This window comes from Pristiophorus japonicus, chromosome 5, assembly GCF_044704955.1.
Source record: "Pristiophorus japonicus isolate sPriJap1 chromosome 5, sPriJap1.hap1, whole genome shotgun sequence".
NCBI classification, from domain to species: domain Eukaryota; kingdom Metazoa; phylum Chordata; class Chondrichthyes; family Pristiophoridae; genus Pristiophorus; species Pristiophorus japonicus.
In genome coordinates, this window is record NC_091981.1 from 164,062,741 (window position 1) to 164,079,140 (window position 16,400).

General features: G+C 42.3%; 1 protein-coding gene across 2 annotated transcripts in view; it reads right to left on the minus strand.

The window, feature by feature from the left end:
• Window positions 1–16,400, minus strand: part of LOC139264497 (serum paraoxonase/arylesterase 2-like) — a 138,219-nt gene that overhangs the window by 100,700 nt on the left and 21,119 nt on the right. For both annotated transcript variants that reach the window (XM_070881063.1, XM_070881061.1), the window contains exons 2-3: window positions 6,732–6,802; window positions 2,469–2,524 (exon numbers count right to left, since the gene is read on the minus strand). In XM_070881063.1, coding sequence (XP_070737164.1) covers window positions 2,469–2,524; window positions 6,732–6,802 — 127 coding nt within the window. The remainder of the gene's footprint in view (window positions 1–2,468; window positions 2,525–6,731; window positions 6,803–16,400) is intronic.

Below are 16,400 nucleotides of genomic sequence, written 5' to 3' on the forward strand. Positions count from 1 at the left end.
AAGAAGTTTCTCCTCATCTCGGTCCTAAATGGCTTGCCCCTTATTCTTAGACTGTGACCCCTGGTTCTGGACTTCCCCAACATCGGGAACATTCTTTCTGCATCTAATCTGTCCAATCTTGTCAGAATTTTATGTTTCTATGAGATCCCCTCTCATTCTTATAAATTCCAGTGAATACAAGTCTAGTCTATCCAGTCTTTCTTCATATGTCAGTCCTGCCATCCCGGGAATCAGTCTGGTGAACCTTTGCTGCACTCCCTCAATAGCAAGAATGTCCTTCCTCAGATTAGGAGACCAAAACTGCACACAATACTCAAGGTGTGGTCTCACTAAGGCCCTGTACAACTGTAGTCAAATCCTCTTGCTATGAAGGTCAGCATGCCATTTGCTTTCTTTACTGCCTGCTGTACCTGCATGCCTACCTTCAATGATTGATGTACCACTACCCAGTATCCTACCATTTAATGTGTATTCCCTTGCCTTGTTAGCCCTCCCCAAATGCATTACCTCACACCCAGTTTGAATTCTATTTGCCACTTTTCTGTCCACCTGACCAGTCCATTGATATCTTCCTGCAGTCTAGAGCTTCCTTCCTCACTATCAACCACACGGCCAATTTTTGTATCATCTGCAAACATCCTAATCATGCCCCCTATATTGAAATCCAAATCATTGATATATACCAGAAAAAGCAAGGGACCTAATACTGAGCCCTGGGGGACCCCACTGGAAACAGTATTCCAATCACAAAAGCACCCGACCATTACCCTTTGCGTCCTGGCACTGAGCCAATTTTGGATCCAACTTGCCACGTTCCCTTGGATCCTATTGGCATTTTACTTTTCTGACCAGTGTGCCATATGGTACCTTGTGAAAAGCCTTGCTAAGATCCATGTAGACTACATCAAATGTGCTACCCTCATCGACCCTCCTAGTTAACTCCTCAAAAATCTAATCAAGTTAGTCAAACACTACCTTCTTTCCCTTAACAAATCCATGCTAACTGTGCTGTCCAATCCAAACCTATCCAATGTAATACTGAACTTCTGCCTCCACATTGTCACAACTGTGTAAATACATTTTCCTAACTCGGTCACTGTAGTTTTGTCATTTTGTATGAGCAATGAGCCTGACTCAGACAAATACAAGAAAGACGTGATAACTTGGCACTGTAAACTGGGTACTGGTATCAAGAAGTATCTGCAGTATAACTATATCATTGCTCACCCATTAATCAACGAATGGAAGCTTATCCAAAGCTTTGTTTAAACACAATATGGTGTACATACAGATTCAAACTATGCTACTCGATGATCTTGTAACACTTTAAATTGAATTACAAAACATCATACAATATCCTCAATTTACTTGCAAACCAGAGACATTTTGAATTTAGTTTGAAATGTTTGGCACATTTTAAAATGAGAAAAATAGCTCCCGGCTGCTATATTTTAAAGAGGAATGTTGAAATCCTGCTTCAGGTTAAGAGGGGATCTGATGTGTGTGTGTGTGTGTGTGTGTGTGTGTGTGTTCAAAATAAGGCATTTTGATAAAATATGCTGGGGAAAACTATTTCCACAGATCAGTGAACCAATAATTTGAAGACACAAATTTAAGATCATAATCAAAACTATGAATGGATTTATTTTTTACGTGGAGGAATGTTGGATCATTGAATGCCCTACCAGAAACAGCAGCGGAAGCAGAATAAATGCTAATAGTTTTCAAAGGGAAGAATATTTTCTTTTAAATAAAGGTATGGGGAAATGGCACTAAATGGTAAGTTTATCAGAGAACCAGCACAGGACTAAATTACCTCCTCCTGTGCTGTAAAATTCTATGATTCCAGCCTCCTCACAAACACCAAATCAGATTATATTTCTAATTAGTTTTTTTTTACATTAGTAAATTATTTTTAAACAGTGCACTTGTACTGTTTTACTATTTATGGCTATTGAAGTGTGAAACACTACCCCTTCAGAAGCTTAGGTACATCACTTTTATAAAGTAAACGAATAGCATTATATGGACATTCCAATTAAAATCCATACATTAGAGGATAGTTGCACTATTATTGCTCATGTTTCCCTTAAACAAAAATCAATTCTCCCATGAAGAGGCTAGGTAAGGAAAATATAACCTATTTAATTTCTATGAAAGTCAAGGGTTATGGGGAGCGGGCAGGGAAGTGGAATTAAGGCCAAGATCATATCAGCCATGATCTTACTAAATGGCGGAGCAGGCTTGAGGGGCCAAATGGCCTACTCCTGCTCCTATTTTCTTATGTTCTTATGTTCTATAGAATTAAAGCCCCTATGCATTGATCTACAAATAGTAAACATGCCACCATTAAAATAAAACATCATGAAAAAAGATTGTTCAGTTTACGTAAATATTTGTTTTCTAATGCCATTCAATTACAATTTTTTTTAAATCACTTATTAGATAAATATCAAATGCGGACTCACAGAGCTGACAAGGGCCAACCCTTCAGGAAGAATGGTAATATCTTCGGAGCCATACTCTGGAACAGGAAAATATTTAGTTCAGTTTCTATTAGTCATGAAGAAGAACAACAAAAACAATGGCACTTTGGGCACATTAGTCTGCAGAATACAGAAAACATTACAGGAGTAACAAAAGCAGAAATAAGTTATAAAAATTTAGGTAACAAGTCGAATATCTTTAAATCCAATAAAATAAAGATGAAATATTTAATCTAAGTTTCATTTTTTCCATTTGATTTTGATTGACTTTCCCCCTGGATTTTGATGTTCCTCGATGGGCGGAACAATAAGACAATGCCCAGTGGCCATCAGATACAGATCCAGCAGAAGCTACCAAGATGATCACAGGAGCAGGGAGGGCAGGGCAGGGGCTCTCAAAAGGCAAATGCTTAAGAACATTTTATTGGAATGGAGGTTGACTACATAGCAGGAACCAAACCCAATGGATAAACAGAAGAAGTTCTTGCTATTTAGTAAAGCAGTTCTTCCACCTTCATTATGGTAGTGTTTTCAAATCGCTCCAGCGCCCCCCCCGCCGCGCCCCCCCCCACCCCTAAAGAGATGTCTGCACTCTTCTAATTCTGTCCTCTTGAGCATCCCTGATAATAATCGCTCAATCATTGGTGGCCATGCCTTCTGTTGCCTAGGCCCCAAGCTCTGGAATTACCTCCATAAACCTCTCCACCTTGCTTTCCTCTTTTAAGACGCTCCTTAAAACCGACCTCTTTGACCAAGCTTTTGGTTATCTGCCCTAATTTCTCCTTACATAGCTCGGTGTCAAAATTTTGTCTTATAATACTTATGTGAAGCACCTTGGGAGGTTTTACTATAAAGACACTATAACTACAAGTTGTAGTTGCGTTATGTTATGTTGTATTGGGCAGGAAGTCCCAAGCGGCCAAATGCGTGAGTCAGTTATTTGTGGCAAACTATATAAAGGTGGTGTGGAACTATATGTCCAGCCTATGCTAATCCTCATTGGACTCCTCACACCAATACCATCAGGAAGTCGTCCCAGCCACGTCCCACAACCATAACTTCAAAAAAGTGCCGCCTACCAGCTATAATCATCAAAAGGCCTCTTCCATAGAATCAAGCTGAGAGACAAACTGAAGCAAAAAGGAAACGGACATCTGGCAGAGGAATTGCTCCCAGACAGTGCGCATGAACCAGTGCTGAATCACAGAATGATACAAAACTTGCAAAGTAGTAAACACTGAGCAGGATAGTAGCAGACTTCAGGACATAGACGCTGTGAAATGGGCAGACACGTGGCAGATGCAATTTAATGCAGAGGAATGTGAAGTGATGCATTTTGGGAGGAACAACATGGAGAGGCAGTATAAATGTTACTGTTGAGGGTGGAAGAGCAGAGGGACCCAGGGTGCATATTCACAAACCTTGAAGATGGCAGGGGAAGTTGATAAGGCGGTTAAAGAAAGTGTATGGGATACTTCGCATTGTAAATAGGGGCACTGAATACAAAAACAAGCAAGTCATGCTAAACCTTTCCAAATCTCTGGACAGGCCCCAGCTGGAGAATGCTGTACAATTCTGGGCACCTCACTTTAGGAAGGATATCAAGGCCATGGGAAAGGGTAGAGAATGATACCAGGGATGAGGGAAGTTCAGTTACTTGGAGAGATTGGAGAATCTGGGATTGTTTTCCTTAGAGTAGAGAAGGTTAAGCGGAAACCAAATAGAGGTGTTCAAAATTATGAGGGGTTTTGATAGAGCAAGTAAGGAAGTAGGGAGAAACACTTTCCTCGTTCCTTAGCCTTCTCTGCTGTAAGGAAAACAATCCCAGTTTCTCCAGGCTCTACACGTAACTAAAGTCCCTCATCCCTGGTATCATTCTAGTAAATTTCATCTGCACCCTTTCCAAGGCCTTGACATCCTCCCTAAAGTGTGGTGCCCGGAATTGGACACAATACTCCAGCTCTGTTTATAAAGCCGAGGATCCCAATCGCTCTTTTAACAGCCTTTTCAACTTGTCCTGTCACCTTCAATGATTTGTGTACATACACAACCAGCTCTCTGTTCCTGCAATCCCTTTAAAATTCTACCATTTAGTTTACATTGTCTCTCCTCATTCTTCCTACCAAAATGTATCACATCACACTTCTCTGCATTAAACTGCGTCTGCCATGTGTCTGCCCATTCCACCAGTCTATCTATGTCCTCTTGAAATCTGTCACTATCCTCCTCACTGGTTACTACACCTCCAAGTTTCATGTCATCTTATAACTTTGAAATTATGTCCTATATACCCAAGTCCAGGTCATGTAGTGGTCCTAATACCGACCCCTGGGAGACACCACTGTATACTTCCCTCCAGTCTGTAAAACAACTGTTCACCACTACTCTCTTCTTTCTGTCTCTTAACCAATTTCATATGCACACTGCCAGTTCCCCTTTGATCTCATGGGCTTCAATATTCTAACAAAGTTAATCTGTGGTACTTTATCAAATGCCTTTTCAAAGTCCATATACACATCAATCGCACTACCTTCATCATTTGGCAGATGGAGTATAATGTTGGAAAGTGTGAGGTCATGCACCTTGGCAGAAAAAAATCAAAGAGCAAGTTATTATTTAAATGGAGAAAGATTGCAAAGTGCTGCAGTACAGCGGGACCTGGGGGTCCTTGTGCACGAAACACAAAAGGATAGTATGCAGGTACAGCAAGTGATCAGGAAGGCCAATGGTATCTTGGCCTTTATTGCAAAGGGGATGGAGTATAAAAGCAGGGAAGTCTTGCTATAAAAGGTGTTGGTGAGGCCACATCTGGAATACTGCGTGCAGTTTTGGTTTCCATATTTACGAAAGGATATACTTGCTTTGGAGGCAGTTCAGAGAAGGTTCACTAGGTTGATTCCGGAGATGAGGGGTTGACTTATGAGGAAAGGTTCAGTAGGTTGGGCCTCAACTCATTGGAATTCAGAAGAATGAGAGGTGATCTTATCGAAATGCATAAGATTATGAGGGGACTTGACAAGGTGGATGCAGAGAGGATGTTTCCACTGATGAGGGAGACTAGAACTAGAGGGCATGATCTTAGAATAAGGGGCCGCCCATTTAAAACTGAGATGAGGAGAAATTTATTCTCTCAGAGGTTGTTAATCTGTGGAATTCGCTGCCTCAGAGAGCTGTGGAAGCTGGGACATTGAATAAATTTAAGACCGAGATAGACAGGTTCTTAACCGATATGGGGTTATGGGGAGCAGGCGGGGAAGTGGAGCTGAGTCCATGATCAGATCAGCCATGACCGTATTAAGTGGCAGAGCAGGCTCAAGGGGCCGTATGGCCTACTCCTGCGCCTATTTCTTATATCTTATGTTCTTATCATCCCTTCCTTTACTTCATCAAAGAATACAATCAAGTTAGTCAAACACGATTTGCCTTTGACAAATTTGTTCTGGCCATCACTTATTAACCATATTTTTCCAAGTGACAATTTTGTCTCTGATTATTGTCTCTAAACTTTTCACCAGCACAGATGTTAGATTGACTGGCCCATAGTTGCGGGTTTATCCCTCTCCCCTTTTTTGAACAAGGCTGTAACATTTGCAATCCTTCAGTCCTCTGGCATCATTCCCATATCCAAGGCGGATTGGAAGATTGTGGCCAGAGCCTCTGCTATCTCCAATATTACTTTTCTCAGCAGCTTAGCATGCATCCCATCCAGACCAGATGATTTTTCTACTTTGAACGCTGTCAACTTAAGTACTTCCTCTTTATCTATTTTATCCTGTCCAATTTCTCTAGCTCCACTGACTGTGACATTGGCAGCATTCTCTTCTAGGGTGAAGACAGATGCAAAGTACTCATTTCGTACCTCAGCTATGCCTTCTACCTCCACAAGATCTCCTTTTTGCTCCCTAATCAGCCCCACCCTTCCTGTGATTACCCTTATACTATTTTATATACGTTTATAAATGACTTTTGGGTTCCCTTTTATGTTGACCGCTAATCTATTCTCATAAGTTCTCTTCGCCCCTCTTATTTGCTACTGTGCACCAGTGTCTGTGCAGATGCTGCTTGGGAGCAGTCTTTTCGAATCAGGTTTCCCAACTGCTATTACATTTGCATATCTATATTAAATCCAGCAAATCAAACCAATGATATTGGTATAATTCATGTTTGTTGCATGAAATTTTACCTTTCCATTTTCACATTCTCCCTTTTTTACAACTGAATTCTAGTAAACAATGGAATACATACCAATTCCTTTGATCAGATGGCAATTAGCGGGCTCAATTGGATCCAGTTCTCGGAATACACCCAGTTTATTGCTGCAAACCAATGGAAAAAACATGATCAGGTTAACAGTCTGTTAAAACATATTGGAGTAGATTTTTAACTTGCTGCCCTGGCATAACGTTTCAGCTGCCCATCATAGAAACAGCTCGATTTTTATTTCGATTGAAATAAATTTTATGCGCAAGCAGCAAGTTGAAATTCTACCCCATTAAATGGAAATACAAACAATTTATATGCTTACATACATTCTGGAATGTTCCAGAATCCGGACTCCAGACTGATCAGTGGCAGGGTCATCCGGAATCCGTAAAATGTTCCGGAATCTGGGCCCGATAACCCTGCCGACCTCAGGGCCTCACTGGCCCCGTATTCTTCCTCGGCAGCCGACAACCAGCTTGGCTTGGCGGGATCGATGGCCCGAACAGCTCTTTGGTGGGAATCCCCTCTGTCATGTATTTAATCATCTTGCAATGACATAGTCATGTAACTGTAACTCATGTACAGTGTACCTGTACACTAGAAATGCACACCCTGACCACAGGAGGTGAACTTGCGGGAAACACTCCTCACCTGGGTTTCCAGGTATAAAAGGGGAGGTCCCACCTTGGGTCGGCACTCCTTGGTTCTGGGAATAAAGGTGAAGGTCACAGAGTGATCGTGTCTGATATATATATGCCTCGAGTGAGTTTGTAGTAAGGTGCAGGGACACTACATTTGGCGACGAGAAACGGGAATCACCGAACCACAAGGATAGCCACCGGTGGCATAGAGGAGCATTACTGTGTGGGAAAAGACTGGGACAACTTTGTGGAAAGACTCCAGCAGAGCTTTGTCACAAAGGACTGGCTAGAAGAGACAGCGGCTGCCAAGCGGAGGGCGTATCTACTGATCAGCTGTGGACCACAGACGTATGCGCTGATGAAAGACCTGCTCGCACCCCAAAAGCCGGCGGACAAGTCCTTTGAAGAGCAGCTCAGCCAGCTGATCAGTGAGCATCTCAAGCCGGCGAGTAGCGTACACATGGCCCGGCACCGGTTCTACTCTCACCGGCGTCGGGAGGGACAAACCGTCTCGGGCTTCGTGGCAGAATTGTGGCGCTTGGCCAGTCTCTGTAAGTTCTCTGATGCCTGCAGGGGGGAGCTGTTAAGGGACTTTTTCATCGAGGGCATTAATCATGGCGGCATTTTCAGGAAGCTCATAAAGACTCAGGACTTGACTTTCGAAGGGGCGGCGTTGATAGCTCAGACCTTTATGACAGGGGAAGAGGAGACCAAGCTAATTTACGCGCGCAGCCCTGGTCCAAACGTGGCGATGGACCAGGGAGTTAACATGGTGAACGCGGCTCGGGACCCCGCAGGCAGGCAAGGAAATTTCGAAACGCCCAGGCAGCAACAGGCTCTAGGATGGGCCCGCAACAAGGACAATGGAAAGGGGATCGGCAATTCACGCCATCTCGAGGAACAATGCGTCTGCGATGGGACCATTGTTGTAGGAGGTAGGCACCTTTAGAATATACCAGAATACTCGGCATTAGGCACCTGCTAGATATATCTAAACGCATATAAGTTTAAAGTGGCCACACATAAAATGGCTGCCCAGGCATGATGGGAAATCAGGTAGTCAAGCTGTGAACTGTTGAATGTTCAATGACCGAGCAATAACCCTGTGAGGCCCACTATAGGAATGCCTTGGATGCAGGATAAGAATAATGAGGAGAGAACCCATCTCCCGTATTCAAGGCCATAAACCAATTAATTCCCCAGGAAGAAAGAGATAAGAGAACCCATCTCCTGTAAACAAGGTTATAAACCAAGAAAGAACTAGTGAGAGAACCTATATCAATCAGCCCAAGCTGACAAGAGACGAACACATGGTTCCTGAGACATAAGGGGAATTCTATTGGGTTAAAAGAACCTATATGTAATCTATAATCGTTGTGATTGGCTTGTGTCCAGCCGTGATGGGCTGTGTAACTGTAGTAAACTGTTTGTAACTGTTGTGAAACATATAAAAGTGAATGTAACCCTTTGTTCTGTGGAGAGAAGCCTGGACTCAGTCTTGTGATTTCCTCCCCGCTAAGCGTAATAAAGGCCGCATCAGCATTGGAACCAACTGAGTGTTGAGTGATTCTTCTGAGAAAACACTAACGCTAACAGTGGCGTAGTTGACGGGATTTCCCGTAGTCGCTGGACACCCTTGGAAAAACCCGGGTGAGTATAAAAAAAAACGATTTTTAAGTATAAAGGGTGCGGAAGGTGGAAGCTGGTTGATCGACACGAGGAGACGGTCTAATATCTCAAACGCCTAGCCTGAGCCTGAATTAAGAGGACTTTTGTCCCACGTGACGGCCAGGAACCAAGTAGGCGTAGGGAACACACTTAGACCGTGGGATCGTGATACCGAGAGACATCTTCCGGACCCAGTAGTGTAATTTGAAATACCCCGTGGTAGAACCAAGCGGTGTACAGCGGCTAACGGAATCCAAACCTGTGAACAGGGTCGGACCAACGGGCCGAGCGGTGGTAGGTAGTCATTAAGGTTAACGTAAGCACTGCGGGAATTGCTTAAACGCGTTTTAAGAATTGTATAAGTCTGTGTAACAGCAGAACTTGTGACCTGACAGTAGCCAAGAGACAGTTTACTACAAGTTGCGCTAGAAAGAAAGCGGACCTCTGAGAGTAGATTCCTAACGGTACTAGTCCTACCCAGGAATGGCCATAAAAACAAATAAACTCGAGTGGGGACCAGAAGGGTCGCTTACCCGCCACCTGTCAGAAAAACAAAAGAAGCTAATCGAAAAAATGATTAAAGCAGGGTGGAATCCTCAGGAACTAGTTATGTGAGGAATTATTTAGATAAAACTACGAATTCCCTGAAAGGTCATGGATCCAAAAATAGAGCCGGCCAAAACAAGAAGAGAGACTGTTGTAAATGTCTGATCGTTGAGTGAGAAGTGTCTGTGTGATTTTTGACTGCAGAATGAATTTTTTTATGTTTTCATGTTCCGAAAACCTGGTTGGAAGAGGAATGCAAGTGTCTGTTTATTTTAGAAACAGAGTGAAAGTCTTTTTTTAACCCTTTGTAATGTTGTCCTGCATGTGGGAAGTTTTAAGACATTTAAATTAGAAACGCAGGTGTGGATTTATTCGGATGATAAGTTACGGAGCTAGGAAAATAAACAAATAAAGGATAGGTTTGTTGAGCAAAAGATTTATTTGACACGCTCACTTACTTGCCGAAAGAAAACATGCAATGATTGATTGGGTTGAAAGACATAAATTTAGTCTCGGAATGAGATAAAGAATGCTTTTAAAAAAAAAGAGCTTCTAGCAAAAAAAAAGTTTTAAATAAAGATTGAAATTACAAAGTTTGAATTGGGATTTTGAGATATTCAGAGAAGGCACAGAAAATACTGAGGTGGATTCAAAAAAAAAAATTATTAAATTAAATCTGATCAGGTCAAACTTCTGGGCGAGTGGCGAGCTATCTGCGAAGGTGTAAAAGGGACTTTTGGAAAATGTTAAAAACAGCAAGCTTTAGTAACGACTTTGAAACTAGAGCATTTTGAGATAATGAAAGGCAGCCCTCAAACTCTCAAAGCTGGACTCCATTCCAGTTATGGAGAAAAAGAAAAAGATAAAGACGCCACTTTGAAAGTAAACAAATGATTTTAAATTAACAACTTTATGGAGTTACGAACCCTCTGTGTAAAATACAAAACCTAATTTGAAGAAAGAAAAAAAAAGATGTAACGGACTAAATGGAAAAAGACTTAACTTACTAAATACTAGTTGATGTTTGCTGTGAAAAAGATATTGGTTTAATTAGAAAGAAAAAAAAAATGGAATAGGTAAAAAAACACTCGACATGGATTTGAATTTTAAATTATGAAAAAGTTTCAATGCAGTTTGAAAAGATTTCCAAAATGAACAGTGTTTATCAAAAAAAAAGTCCCGAACAGTCTAAACAAGCAGGAGGGTTTTGAAGATAACGAGGAGAAAGAGAGAAATTTAAAAAAAAACAGAATTGAATTTCAATAAACAAAATTGCTATTGTATGTGTGGTCTTGTTTTAAAACAATTTTAAAAAAAATTATTTGGCAAGTACTTGAATTAGAAGTTAAGAAAACATTGGAGTTTACTCTAATGATTTATGCTGTTTTTAACGGATTCCTAATTTCGAAGCCAGTTTTGAAGGCACAAAGACTTTTTTTCAGATGATTACGTGAAGTCACATAATGACATCAGGTCTTCTTACAAACCTGGAAAGGAGTTAACCCTTTCCATTGACAGCCGTTTTATACTGAACATTATTAATTTGGATTTCTTAATAGGAAAAAAAAGACTCACCTAACAGAGGAAACAAAAATAAAAACCGAACTAGCTTATGTAATAATACTTGACTGATACAATAAAGAAATAGATACTCAATAAAACAAATTGAAGAGTTAAAAGCTAAGATAAACAGGCTGGAAGAGATAACGGGACTAGTGCAGTGCGCAGCCATAGCACCATCACCTCTGGCAATAGAGCCAATGTACCCCACGGTGGGTAGGTGTAGTCCACAAACCCAACCTAACGGTAAAGCAGACAGCGATGTTTGGAGGAATAGCTTTGGCCTTGGTCATAATAGGAGTTTGGGTAATATTTAAGTGGGTAAAGACATGGGCGCACGCCCTACAGATTCAGCTCGAAATGGTTCGATTATAACCTTGTGCTTCTGATTTTGCAGGGTGACAGGGACACTCGTAGAGCAAAAAACTTAACCCCTGGTGACGACCAGGCCGTCTGTTTAAAATTACAGATAATACTTACCGGAATGGGAATACGAAAGGCGCTACTCGTAATATGGATAGCCCTGCGACATGCACGTACCCTGGGCAACACCGACGGATAGCAGATCACGCTGGAAATAAACAACTACATGAACTATGGAGTCTTGTTTAATTTAATGGACGGAATGTGCATCCCAGCAGCCAAGGACTGGAGCAAGGACAGGACTTATTTTAATGCATGGTTACAAGTGAATCCTAATAAGAATCCTAATAAGAATAAGAGTATGTGTACAGTGCTCCACGGGTATAAGGAGCAGATGCATTAAACGGAGGGATGACAAAGGACCTGATGAATGTACTTTCGGCATAATTTGCGCGCCTCCGGGACAATCCCATCAATCAGTCATCCGCAAGAAGGGAATGGGGCTGTGTGGGTATTACGAGGAGGCGGGGGCGGCTGCAATATCATTGTATGTATGTTTCTCACCCCCTCCGACACCGCGCCCCATAAGAATCACTACATTGCCCGAGGAACTGCCTTGTCTCATAACTACGAAGGGACCAGAGAATGGGATTGTAATGTACAACGAGGGGGAACTGTTGTATGATAATGTTAAACATGAAATTGTGCCTGTTCTGATCAATATTTCAGGCATCCAGATGCCGGAATACTGTACAGAACAGTCAAGGAAGATGTACAATGTATTAAGTAAAGTTGTAATGCAGCAGGCTGCCGATGCAATGGGTGCCAGTAGGTTCCGGGGACAGGGGTTAGCCCCCAGGATGAAGAGGGAAATAGTTAATGATGTTGCTACCGTTTTCAATACAGGGACCTCTGTAATGAACTCGATAGACATACAAGGATTAAATGAGAGGGTGGAACAGCTTAGAGGGGTGATTAAGGGGTTATTGGAGAGGGTGGAGCAAAACCAGGAAGACCAAGCCAACCTAGGAAAGGAGGGTGCCAAAATCCAGCTGGATGGCATCTCAGTCCTGGAAGCTCACGCCAGAACCATCAATCACCTCATTGATAGAGAAAAAGAAGATACAGGGAAAGCAAAGACAGGGGCAACTCTGTCACGCTTATGGTCTGTGGATGGTGGGACAGATCCGCCACAATCTCGACCAGATCCAACGCGGGGAAGTACCCGATTGGACAGACAGTTCACATTTAGCTCAGTTGGCTAACCAGAGGGGGACACTGGATAATTGTACTCTGAAGGGACTGACCAGAGTATACCCAGCAATTCCAGATTGCCAGATGGGTAGGACTACCGGGATAGGGATAGTCCTGATGATCCCTATAGCCACGCCGGACTCAGGGCCGTTCCCCCTATACCAACTAGAGAATATCGGAGTAATACGGAAAATGTCTCCAAAAGCTACTACCTGACCACCACCTCTGCCGTTCGTCGAAACAACATACTTACAGGGATTTCCCTAGCAGATTGCAAGCAAAAGGGGGAAATCACAGTATGCCCTCACCCGGTGGGCAGAGGGGAGCTAGGCGAGTGCGGATTTAACCGAACCGACGGGTGTGTACTAGAAATAGTGCCCGCACACATGCACTTCGCGAGGGCAGGCTACGGAGGGAAGGGAAGATACTGCGTCTCTACCACAGAGCGTTCAGACCAGTATAATGACCTGCAGTGCCCGATACCACAGCCAAACTTTTGCTTTACACCACTAAGACCTGTCGCGATCGGGCAAGCGCATATCAACCAGGTTAGGCGCCGGAAGTCTGTGGAAAGTATTTTTATCTAAGCTGATACCATACGGTATTTGTGTGCCTTTTGATTAAAATGGAGTCCTGGCCCTTCCAGAACTTTCTGCATTTTAGCAGTCAGCTTGCATAAACAGCTAAACCTGCTGTTAGATGGCTGATGGCCATCAGACAGCTAGGAGACAAGTCATGCTGAGACAAGTAACCCCCCATGGTGCTCTCCTATTGTCTACACTACAGGAGTTCCATGTCACCCCACCCTTATCTTCTAGCCATTATCTCTTTCCGAGACCTCATCCATTTGATGCAAACAGATAAACTGACCAGGAAATTGGAACAATCCTGACACAATACAAGACAGGTGATAGCCCATTACCTATGACTCATGGAGTAATGGCCGTTTGGCTTCCTGATTACCCTGACAAAAGGAAATATCTGTAAACCATGTCAGGACCAGGATATAGTAATTAACTCTTTATCTGTATTCACTGACTGTGAGACAGAGCAATACACAGGGAGAGGCCAGAACTTTGGTTTTACTGTATAAATATCTTGTTAAACTGAACCATTTCGGAGGTGTTCACTTAGCCCTTGACTGAGTGTGACCTACCCCTTGCGAGCAAGTAAATTAAAAAGGAAACTTCTACCGGAGCTGTAAGTGTCGGAATCATTCTTTTCGGAGGTCGAGATTTCGACAGTTATTGGAGGTTCCACCGAGATGCATACTCTCTGTCCTGTGAGTAAAACGGATACAGGCATAGTGCCTCTCCAGTGAAAGGCTTCGGTGGCCAAACAAGGTGAGCCTTTGCTCACAAGAGGTTTCTTCACTGTTGAATCGCAGATGTAATCTGTTGTCCACAGCGGAGGTACTGCATCTACAAGACTCGGCATTTAAAAGTTAAAGGTATTTTTTTTATAACCATTTCTTTCTCAGCTCGCCAGCAGAAGAGAACAGGTTCTGGAAAAAAAATCTCGAGACAGCCCGGGGAAGGTTTCAGTAAGTAAGGGAGCGCTAGTCGATCGAAGAGGGTTCCAGGTTCTTATGTGATAAGATTTTTATTGTTTTTAATTCGGAAGGGGTTCTTATGTGATAAGACTATAAAAAAAAAGAAAGCGCAATCGATCAAAGAGTTTGGGTACGGAACCTTAAGTTTTATCAGTTTTTTATTAGGATAAGTTAAGGACTCGGTCTGTAGTGGCGTACAACGCAGACTGAGAATTTGTTTAGAGGTTATGATTTGTGTACTCGCGGGAATATTGTTTGTTGTCCTTGTATTACTGTCGTGTGCAATACCTTTGTGAGTCATTGCCATTAGAGAAACGGGAAGAGTCACTAGGGAAAATTGTGATTTGAAAAAAAAACACAAGGATTGATTAAGAAAAGAAACAGTAACTGATTGATCAACTACGGTTGGTTCGTGCCAACATATCTCACACACCCAGACTGAGCCCGAATTAAGAGCCTTTTCAGGCCACGTAACGGCCAGGAGAAGTGGGCGTAGAGAACTCGGTTGGCCGAAAGGATTGTGAGATCAGAAACTGTGGAAAAAAATCTTAAATCATCCAGAATGGGGGCTGGAGCAAGTAAACCACCACCAAAAGGCACACCAGCCTATGTCATGCTCCAGAATTGTGGTCAGTCTTCAATTGACCAAAGAAACAAAAACCGGTAAAGTGGACTAAGGGTGAAAACAGGCCATTTCCACCCGATGGTTCATTTAATTTAGAGAGAACAACATGTCTAGAGGAGTGTCTTATAAACAGAGATCCAGGTAGGAAAAAAAAAGGAAAGTAATAGAAAAGGCCTGGGTTCCGATTCTTCAAGCCCATGTAAAATTAACAGAGGAAGTAAATTAAAAAAAAAAGAGAACCTGATAGTGACTTATGGATTCAAAAAAAAAATGAAGCTAGCAAAAGAAAAAGCTTTATTGAATGGAGAGAGACTTGTGAATGTCTTGTCTTTGAATGAGAGTGCTTGAATGTCTTGTCTTTGAATGAGAGTGCTTCTGTCTTTTTTCCTTGTGTCTGGAAACCTGTTTGGAAAGGTTGTGGAGCTGCCTGTTTGTTTTAGCTCCACCCACTTTTTCAAACAAAGTGAAGTTTTTTTAACCCTTCATAGTGTTGTCCTGTATGTGGGAAGTTTAAGACATTTTAAGTTAGAAGCGCAGGTGTGGATTTATTCGGATGAGAAGTTACGGAGCTAGGAAATGCACAAAGGATAGGTTTGTTGAGACATGGTCCTGGTGGTTAAAAGTTGTAATGACTTTTTTTTTTTAAAAAGCCTTTGTGGGTCTCTCGAGGTGCAGGCTGGGGGAGTACACTCTCATTGTCCTTGGTGTAAAATCTTGGTACAAAAGCTTCTAGCTCAGTAAGAGGATTTTTTTGGATAAAGAATGGCAGTACAATATTTGAATTGGGATTTTGAGATATTTCAGGTGATCTCCTTGATCAACATTTTGGGTGTATTGGAAAAATCTTGGGTTTGGAAGCCTTTTAATAAAATTAGAAAACAAGTACTTTACATTCTGTGATCTGGGAATCACTATAAGCATAAACGAGAAGTCCGTGTAACACACAGATTCGTCCAGTTCAGAAGCCCACACAAATGGAGGTGTGTCCATGACCTACGAGCTGTGAATGAATCTACTATATTCTCACAATGCTTAAAGGATGTGGAATGAAGTATCCCGGAATGCTTTCCAGAGTCTTAAGCAGTCCCTCACTTCAGCACCAGCCTTGGGATTACCAGATTACACGAAGCTATTCAACTTATTTGTGCATCACAAGTCGGGTTTTGCACAATCTGTTTTGACTCAATTACATGGGGACAGGCAGCGACCGGTAGCATATTTCAGTACCCAACTAGACCCAGTAACACGCGGACTACCAGGATGTCTTCCTTTGTTGGCAGCAGCTTATTATGCTATGCAACAGGCTCAGACAATAACTCTAAATCATCAGACCATTTTGTATATCCCACACTCTGTCGAGATTTTACTTACTAAATGTGCCACCCAACACCTAACCTCCGCAAGAACCACTAAATACGAGGTCGAACTGTTATCAAATCCGAACCTTATCAAAAGATGCACTACCTTAAATCTAGCCACTCTACTCCCCACGGAAGATGACG